This window comes from Malaya genurostris, chromosome 2 (assembly GCF_030247185.1).
Source record: "Malaya genurostris strain Urasoe2022 chromosome 2, Malgen_1.1, whole genome shotgun sequence".
NCBI classification, from domain to species: Eukaryota; Metazoa; Arthropoda; class Insecta; order Diptera; family Culicidae; genus Malaya; species Malaya genurostris.
In genome coordinates this window covers 234,566,451-234,577,105 of record NC_080571.1, presented here as the reverse complement: position 1 = coordinate 234,577,105, position 10,655 = coordinate 234,566,451, and the positions used below count along the sequence as shown (strand labels likewise).

Here is a 10,655-nt window from a genome sequence, read left to right as displayed (position 1 = left end):
AATCGATATGTTTCGAAAGTGCTAGAGAGTTGACTTATTAAAAATTTCGGAATAATACCAGATCTCGGCGCTTTGTGCATTTCTAAGGCAAAAGAACTTCGTAAAATCTGCGTAGCTTCGTAAAATTAGCTGCGCAAATCATTTTATCGATCACATTATCAACACTTGAACAAAAACCTGTTTTAATCCACCTAGTGGTGTAATGATGCCTTTCTCATGTACACATAATGTTTTGGGATTCTATTGAAAAATTTTCTCTTCGATTTTTGAAAGAAACCAAGAGATTGTTTGTGCATAACATACAGAATAAAACAGTGCTTTGATTGCGTAAGTCATCCTTAAGAAAACGAAGTTGGTTCACTATTATATGCACTTCCGGGACCGGAACCCGAGAACCGGTATAATCAAAGTCGGTTTGTAAGGCCACCAACTAACATGACACACAAACTCTACTAGTACGCACTCTAAATTACGATTTAAATGTTTGTTGCATCCGAAAATATTTTAAGTTACGGTGTGCAATATTGAATACACTTTACCCTATAACTCCGGAACCGGAAGTCGGATCCGGATGAAATTCAGGAATTCCGTATAAAACCAGAAGACCTTTCATTTGAATCTAAGTTTGTGGAAATCGGTCAAACCATCGTTGAGAAAAGTGAGTGAGATTTATTTTGGTATATATGACCACTAATTCCGGTACTTCCGGAACCGAATACCGGGAACCAGGATAGCCGGAATCGGTTTGTTTAGTTGCCTACTGATAATGACTATCGATTTGTGTAGTTTTGAGACCAGTTTAGAATTTTTTTACGTTTCTTGTTTCGCCGGTTTAACTTACGGTGTAGAATATTGAATACACTTTACCCTATAACTCCGGAACCGGAAGTCGGATCCGGATGAAATTCAGGAATTCCTTATGGGACCACGAGACCTTTCATTTGAATCTAAGTTTGCCAAAATCGGTTCAAGCCATCTCCGAGAAAACATAGTGAAATTATTTGACACATACACACACATACACACACACACGCGCGCGCGCGTCTGCAGGGAGAATCAGTAGAATTTTAATTCTTATTCTTTCATCGATATATTGAGAATCTGTTACGTTTGGATATAAAGAGTGTCTGGAATATCATAAATCGAAGTAGTTACACCAAGAAGCTCTTTGAAAACCGAAACTTTTATACGAGTAAAAAAATCGTTATGAATTGTTTTCTGTCACTATCGATTCTCAAAGCTTCGGTTCAATATCGACACTGCCTACTATGAGGTTTTTACTGAAAACCGAAAATGACTGAAAGGGCAATTGAAAGAAAGAACACAATTCTGGAACTACTGATTCGCTTATGTCGTTGACTAGACATGGATCTCGTTTTCATAATTTGCAAGCGGAGCTAAGAGTGACATTTATTTTTTGTCATTTCCGTATATTTTGAGTCAATGAAACTGGCTTTTTCTAGCTCTGACCACAAGTACCTACAAATCAAATTTACTGTCACCGAAAAAAAACAATTATTTAATTCAATTTATTTTAAACAATTATTTGCACCTTGCCCGGTATTGCCTGATTCGCTGCAACGTTTAAGAAGAAAACTCATAATTAGAGTAGAACAAAGGGAAGGAACACTACTTACGAAATAAAATTATGGTTTGGCCTGTCAAGCCCATACGAACACAAAGAGCGGGAAAAAATTATATTTATCGTAGAACACTGCTATTGGAGGACACGAACAAACGATCGACTTTCCATTTATTATTCCGGTCGCCATGTCATCAAATTGTTATTTAATAAAAAATAACACTCAATTTTCAATATTACTAGAATTTATTTGCATGAATTCGTCTATACAACATCGAGTTCGTTCACCAAGTACATATATGTTTTTTATAATTTAATAAGTGTTTTTTTCCAATAAACTTCCCATTCGTAAGGGTGATTATGTGTCCGTAGGTAAATTTATATGCATATTCATTTAGCAGTTACTTTTGAAGTAGTTTCCTCGCTTCACTTAGTAGAAATTACAAAACGTGTACATTGTTTAGCCTTCATCTAATTTACATACCAATAACATTGTTCTAGGAATCGATTTTTCTTTCGGTTGTTTAAAATTATTATCCGTCTCAAGCAAACAAGTTCTTCTTCACTTACCAAGAGCACAAATCGAATATATTACTTATCGGCTAAATACTGTGCTAGTTAGTGCAGTGTTTTCTATGACTACTTTGATTTCATTTGATGATCACATTTATTTACAAAACAAACACATACACATAGATAATAGCTTCACGTTCTCTCTCACACACACACAAAGGTAACAGCTATGATAGTACAGACAGTTGCCTTCCATCCGGAAAAAAATTTTTATTCTAAAGTAAAGAGATCCTAGCATTGTTTTTGTTCAAGATGTGTACGAAAACGATTTTCTTTATTGTTGCCAACAAAACATTCGATATTGCGTATAACATTACAAACTACGGTTCGTCGTGTTGATGGAAAGTAATAAATAATCGGCCCCCGAAAGGGATCGTGTTTTAGATCGGTTTGGATGTTATTTACAGATGTGAAGATGAAAAATTGATGAGTGAAAGTTCGTCCACTTGCGAGATTAGGTTCGATTCTAGGAGTTTATAATACTGCGTCGATTTTTGCTTCGGAAATCATTGTTTACACGAGCCGGATCGAATGATGAAAAAGCCTCTGGAAGATTGGGATGGGACCGGTTCTAATTAGACGGACTTCTCGGTAGCGGTGACTGGTGGGGTGCCGAACCGGATGGGGCTAATCCTTGCGAGGGGTGATGGTGAGCCTGGGGAATTTGGTACGGACTGAACCGGGAGTAGTGTTTTGCGCGTAGATCCGGCGACGGTGACCCAGCGGAACTGGCAGGGCTGGCCATGGTTTGAGTGGCTGGCGAAGGAGTAGTCCGAGGAAGCGGTGGAGGAGGAGCTGCTGCTGCTGCAGCCGCGGCTGCCGCCGCTGCGGCATTCGGAAGAAAACCCGGTGGGAACTGTGACGGCCACTGGCTCTGCCACAAATGTCCCAGATTCAGTGCACCCAAATTGGGCCGTTGGTACATTTGGGGTATCAACAGATCACCGTAGGGCGTGGCCCGACCCCACATCTGCAGGTGTTGACGAGCTTTCTCCAGCAGAGCTGCCTGGGTACCGTCCGGATCCTGGCCGGCACCGCCAAACTGTGCCATCAGTGGATCCGGAAACAGTCGAAGCGGTGAGCGAAGGTGCTGTTCCAGTAGCAGCGCGTCCATGGGATCCCTGCAAGTAGCGAGAAGAAAAAACAGATATTGAGAAAACAGTTCCACACCGATGACTTGCTGTGCAAGCGAGAGATAATTATAAAATGATAATGAGACCGTGAGCAGCGAGTGGTTTAAGAGGCGCGAAAAAGGCAGCCAATTGCGTAAAAAAACTGTAATGCACGTAAACCGTGTACAAACACACACACATACACGCCATCAAACAGTGGCAGCACATTTACTCGAATTAATGCGTAGGCGGAGCAGCATGGCGAAAGCAACTACGATGATGACGGTTTGATTGATTGATGGGCACACTGGGCGTGATTCAGACAGACAGCGAAGCATGCTGCGATATCTTCTTCCATGTTAAGGTAAATATGTAATAAGTTTTTCAAGCACGCAGAAATTGCTGTCACGTGAATTAGTTCGTTTCGTTTTCGTTTTTTAAGAGGGCCCTTCAAGTATTCAAATTGGGTGATTCCACATGAAGCTGAGATAGCAATAGATACTGTTCGATACAATGCTGAACAGGATACCAATATTTCATGAAAGACTCATCCAGTAATTCGAAAGTAATATTTCGATTCATCAACGTCACTTTAATCCCAAGAAGTAATGTTTTTTAAACGCATAAATTATGTAGCCCACTGACAGATGAAGGCCATTCGCATTTGTTGGGTATAAACCGGAACGACTCGGCCTTTTGAAATTCAATAAAAAAGCAGTCAATTAGTCGACGTCGTAGTTCGTTTAAGGTAGAGAAGCAGATAGCATTTAAAAAAGGGGTTTCCAGTAGCACTCTTCTCAACATTATGGTGAATTACATTGCACCGCAAAAATTATTCAATTGCTTGACACTTCGTTAAACGGTACTTCACATGATGTTCAGTTCCTCTGACCAATGCAGAAGAATCCTTAAAATTCCACCCAACATTATATCGTGGAAGTACTTTGATTTCTCACTCTTTTGAAATATGGTTTGCTCCGCAGAAAGCAGCAGTCGTCGTGTTATTTTGCGGATTACTAGACTTTGAACCAACGAATTATGATCAAATCGGATGCAGTATTTTCGTTTCGTCTTTAGGAAATAATGTCGCAGAAAAAAAATTATGTAACACTGCTTTTATAGCGACGCGAAAACTCGAAGCAAATGCAGCTATTTTCATCTTACACTTTGAGTCAATTGATCGAACAGAGATAGCATATCTAGCTCTAATTAATTGTTTTATGTCGTTTTCGCTTGAGAAAACTGAAACTGACCCAGGGTAGTTTCATCAAACAAACACTTTTCACGAAACTGTTTTGATTTCGCACTTAGTAACGAGGGTTTGAGCAAACCTGAAAAAAAAACCAGCTTCGAAACTGACTCGATTTTCAGTTCAACAACGTTGAAACTAGGTTCGAAACTGGCTTCAAACAAACGTTTTGACAGCAGTTAAAGTGGAAACTGGGTTGGGTTTGGCATCAAGCGAAAACGACATTAGTATTTGAGATTAATGGAGGAGCTGAGATAAATCGCAGTATTTTTTTCCAGCCGCTCAAATTTCACGCAAATGACCTAATCGATTACTACAATCTTACGTTTGTTTGAAAGCCATAAACGCTCGATTGAACAAGTATGGAAGTTACATAACCATTAAGCCCCCCTTTTATGCCCACAGATGGCTGAACCGATTTTCACAAACTTAGATTCAAATGAAAGGTCTTATAGTCCCATAGATCGCTATTGAATTTTATCCCGATCCAACCTCCGGTTCCGGAATTACAAGGCAATTTGTGCAAATCTATGAGTAAATGCGAACTCAATTTTCTCTGAAATTTCTAAACCGATTCCTACAATCTGAGATTCAAATAAAAGGTCTCTAAATTCGTTAAAAAGTCCCCTAAAAGATAATTCTAGTTCGACTTCAAGTTCCAGTATTACAGGGTGAAAAGGGAAAAAAATTCAATTTCATAAGTATTTTTTCAAAATTAATGACGAAAAGAGGTGCAAATCTTTAAAAAGCTTACTGCTAAACTCATCTAACACATGGATCAATAAGTCCCGAGACTAACAATGGAAACAACATTTTTTTGCAAATTTTTTTTTATTCATCAACATAATCACCTTTTAGGGTGAAACAATGGTTCCAACGTTTTTCCAATTTTTCAATACCATGTTTATAAAAAAAAATATCTTTCGCTTCAAAATAAGCTTCAGTTTCAGCGATGACCTCCTCATTTGAGCCAAATCTTTTTCCCTGGAGCATTTTTTTAAGATCAGCAAAGAGCCAGTAGTCACTGGGGGCTTAATCTGGCGAGTATGGGGGATGGGGAAGCAGATCAAAGCCCAATTCGTCCAATTTCGCCATTGTTTTGCTGTTTTTGTTTCATCGAAAGCGGTTTTTTTTTCATTTTTTAAACAAACTACGAAACGACTTTACTCCAACCTCGATAACTCAGCTGTTTCTGGTCGGATCGACTTAAAATTTTGACCCGTTTCAAGCAAAGGTTAGTACTCTAGAAAGAAGTGGTTACTGGTTTACTACGAGCGCCTTATCTGATTTAGTCTCGGGACTTATTGATCCATGTGTTAGTTGGCAGATCCTGTTAGTTAGTGAATTCATAAATCTACTTTCGAACTACTAGTCCCGTGTTTCCGCTTCCGAAAGCATCGATAATAGTAGAGAAAAGCTCCAAAAACGGAACTCACATCGATTTCTCAGCAACGGTTAAGCCGATTTTCACGAATCATGATTCAAATTGAAGCTCCCAGTATCTTAAAAGTTGCTGTGCCATTTCATATACTTTCGGTTCCGAAATTATATGGCGATGAGTATCAAAACTGTCGTACAAAATTATGCAAAACCGGTACGCATCGGTACGTGCTGGCACGGAAAAAGAAAACACCTCCGCCTTGCACACAACGTACTTTGTTCAATTTTGTATAGCGTGCAGGGTTACCACATTTAAATCTATATTAACTTGAAATAACTGTTTACAAATTAAAAAGGTTATGGTAGTTTATACACAAAGAACGTTTTTATAGCGAAAGTATCGCTCAATAAGCTAAAATCAAGTAACCCGTATTCAATCCGAAATTGTGTAAATGTAACTCAACGGTGGAGTAAATATAACTAACTGTTGAGTAGATATAACTCACTTTTAGGTATATTTTTGCTTCTGCCTTATGCAAATTATCGAAACGGAACCCCAGAATTGAGTGGAAAATACTCAAAATTAGATAGTTTTGCGGTTCTGTGGAATTTCTCATACAATAGTATTTCACTAGTTATCGACCGAAGCCATAGCAAGGTCCCGCCATGAATGTCATTATGAAAAAAATATATACTAGCATTTTCATTTATCCATATATTCTGTCGCTGAAGTTTTCAGGAGAAATGATATGTCGAACTTTCCTTCATATTAAAAAGTGAAAAATGCGCCAAAATAATATCGCTTATTTGGAATCGCTACCGCTCGTTTGGCATAAAAACCTAGCGTTGAGTAGACTGCAATCCAGAAAAAAATCCATCACACTACCCTTTCAACAAACTTCCCTCAACAAATGACAATTGAAGATAAAACCGCGGTAGGGTAAACAACATTGAAAATAATACTGTACGTTTACTGCACGGTTATTATAGTGTAGTTGGATTTCTTGCACCTTCTGCAAATCGAATTTTATTTGGTCAATTAGGATGTGTATTCTCAAGAAAACCGTGAAAAATCTAGGAATCTTATTTGATCTGGCAAACCCAGAAAATTTGATAGAATTTTTTCACTCGAATCAGAAATTCCCTTTCGGGAATTTTCTTCACATCGATTGTATTCATTTATTAACAAACTTTGCAGCTCATAGCACTATCGCTGAGTTATTTTCAAAAAAGTCTTCAATTTTCTTGAAACGTTCGAAGGTATTAAAAACAAACATATCAAAGAAGATTATTTCGATTACTTTTGACAGATGCATTTAATTAGCAGGAATTTATTCGTAACTTTTCAAAGTTAACATTGACAGTTTATTTTGAGAGAAGCTGTGGCGCTATGCTACGTTGCGAAACTTGACTCTTTGTTTTTAACAGACCTTTCAATCATACTGGATACCTTCCAATGAATTTATCAATCATTTTCTGATTTTACTCAATATAAAATTATGCTTTTGGTGTTGTCAATGGTGTCAAAATGATAACAAAACGCGGGAGCAATATACAGCTGGAATGTAATCGTAAGAATAAGTACGAAGAAAAGCGGGACTATTTTGCCGGAAGCTGATTGGTCGGAAGCCTGTAAACTTGTTTTGGTGTATCAACTGGATGATTTTTTCCAAACAAATAACGTTTTCGTTCCCGGACGAAACTACTTTCGGTAAAATGTCCTCCGGTGACATGATCCCTCGTACATCGACAAAAGAATAGATTACTTAGAAGATGTGCAATTCACCGAAGAAAAAGTGATAAAATCTTATTCGACTAGCCCCATTCGGATGAAACTTTGTACACGTCCTCAGCATTGCGAACTGTTGGTTATGCAAAGAAGGATAGATTAAATTGACTTAACGCTAAATTTTCAAAAGAACGACTGTAGTTTTTGCATGCTTTAAACGAATCATTGTTACTATCAAACTGTTAATTTTTTGAATATGGTTTTAAAAAAGGATTGGGAACTTTAGGTATTCTAAAAAAAATATGTGCTAAAACAAATGAACGCTTCTTCAATAATAAAAAACCTGTCCAAAACATTCCAATTTTAAAAAAGACGCGTCTTCATTGTGCTTGCAGTACTCTAATCTTAAACTACATTAAAACAAAAAAAATATATTTACACAAGTCGTAAATCGAAGCGCGCTGGGTGTTTTGAAGCGATGACTTGTTATCCCATCAGTGACTATTTGAAACTTAAGTTTCTGTTTGCTTTGACTTTAAATTCTGTTGGATTTTCTGTGATATCGATAACATGAAATTGTTTTATAAATTTCGATTGATTGCGATGCTTTTTTATGTACGTCTAAAGAGATGTAAATTTACATGTTTTTTTCTGCTGTGTAATTATCAGAGGGCACAGCTTCAGCTAAAATCTTTTTTTTTCCAAAATTAAATGATATACTTAATAGGCCACACTGCCTTAGCTCTAAGATGCCGAGGGCAAGCTAATACCATTTTGAAGATATTTGCAAAACTTTAAGATTTTGAGAAAAAGTAGCCATTTAAATACGAGACTATGTTTTTGCTAATCTAAATATATTCATAATGATTTTCCCTTGGACGTAGTCCTTCCCGACATATTTGGACGAAAAAAATCATAGAACTCAGATTATTTTTTAATTGAGTTTTTCTTAAAATCGTTGTAATTCTCCACCAAAGTTACACCATTTAAACAAGTTACAGTTAACTGTTTGATGAACAAATTTAGATTTATTGATTCCTACAATACAAATTGTGTTTAGCTGACTGTTTTTCATCAAGAATTTAAAGTTTGGCAAACACGAAAACATAGCTTCTGCAACTGCAACAACTTCCTTTTCTTAATTGCCATAAATAGATTGACGTTCAATGTTGAAACCGAAAATGGAACTGCTCAAATGAACTTGTTGTAGAAGCAGATAAATAAACCGATGTGGACTTAATACTTTTAGGTTTTTGATTTGGTTTCACAAGCAGTAATATGAATGATTTTCACCTTTGTTACAAAAACATGTGGAATCACTTGGCTAACCTATCAAACAAAAATAACCGCACTGTAGCAATTGTGAAACATGTCAATTTTAGCAAATTTAATTTGCTACTTGGGGTGTGTATGTAACAAAAATGTGCACTTGATTGTCTCATAGACAGCTGGACCGATTTTCACAAACTTAGATTCAAATTAAAGGCGGTCCCATAGCTCGCTATTCAATTTCCTCCTGTTCCGACTTCCGGTTCCGGAGTAACTGGATAAAACGGAGAAAAACTAACAAGAAGTGAACTCGATTTTCTTAAAGACCGCTCAACCAATTTTCAAATGAAATTTTTTCCGGATTCAACTTCCGGTTTCGGTTTATTTTCAAGAGCGTGTTTCTATACTGGACACTAAAATTGAAATTCTTTCAACCGTGTTGTTCTTTAATTGAACAGGTATGGTTAGTTAACGATTTTGCGGGTATATTCGATCTTCGTTTCCCGATTAAGGTCGTCGAAAGGTGAGATAACTAAGCCCTCATAAGTTCCTATCGCATGCCTCCCCGTGCGTCTATGGTGACATTTGGTCAAAAGAACGGCGTCGACTGAGTGCTATCGCCTTCTGCGTTAGAAGCAGAATGAGAAGGTGCGAATTGATAACTCGAAATGGGAAAATTATTAACGAATTTTCAAATAGATGAATTTCGATATGATGGCCTATTGCTGATGTGTAGTTAAACCTTTTAATGTGATCGCTTTGAAATAAAATGAATTCCACTTAATTCCATTGAAAATCTTTACTACTTTGCCTCTAATGACACAAATACTAGTAGATCGATATTCGCCACTTTCATTAGTTCTAAGTCCTTAAAATGGATTTTAAACAGATGTTAATTTATCCAGTCTTTTTATCAATTTGTTTTGATAAAAATCGCCTTCCTTGCTTTAGTAAAAGTTGCAGTTTTGACATAAATAATTTTTCTATTCTTATTATTAGTGTTTGTAAATATTCAGATGTGTTCATACTATGCCCCAAGGATGTTATTGGCTGGTTCCAAAGACTAAAGGTTTGGATACAATTGGTAAGTAACATGCATTGCATGCAAACTGGAGACCTGGTAAGATCCGAATATGTTCATAAAAAACGCAAAAACATAATCTAAATATGCGTCAATTACTTGCAATTTGCAAGAGATCGAAGGCCTTCCTGCAAAGTTTCAATCCATTTGATGCAAACATTGCATTGAGGCGGAGCTAGTCGATGGAACGGTGACTTTGGAACATGATTTGCTCTGTATACGAAATGGGATATCGGAAATTGATAGAGTTAACACCTCCCTGAGACCCGTACTAAAGTTATTTGCATGTATAAATAAAACACATGAAAACATTTTTTTTCTTTAAAAATAATCTTATATGAAGGTTAAGCCAGAAATGCGGCTACTGCTTTTACAAACATGAAAAAGTTACAGCTGAACAAATTTTCAGGCATTTGTAAAATTTCAAGCTCTTGATGGCAAAAATTTCTTTCAAACACTGGAAAATGATAATTTCGTTTTGGTTGCTTCGAATCCTTGTTTGCATTTTATTTCAAAATCCCGAAACATAATAAATATAATCACCGCCATAATTTGAAAAAAAAAAAAGTCTGCTTAAAGTTGTTGTCCACCTTATAAACCTCATCAACTTGCTTCAACAGTGTAATGTCGATCCGACTGTTTGCAATAATTGTATGCATCTGCACTCGCAGTGAAATCTT

General features: G+C 36.9%; 1 protein-coding gene across 2 annotated transcripts in view; it reads right to left on the bottom strand.

Moving 5' to 3' along the window:
- Positions 1-1,809: 1,809 nt before the first annotated feature.
- LOC131428185 (T-box protein H15-like) overlaps positions 1,810-10,655 on the bottom strand; it is a 125,424-nt gene continuing 116,578 nt past the window's right edge. For both annotated transcript variants that reach the window (XM_058591907.1, XM_058591908.1), the window contains one exon: positions 1,810-3,276. In XM_058591907.1, coding sequence (XP_058447890.1) covers positions 2,727-3,276 — 550 coding nt within the window. In that variant the 3' untranslated portion in view covers positions 1,810-2,726. The remainder of the gene's footprint in view (positions 3,277-10,655) is intronic.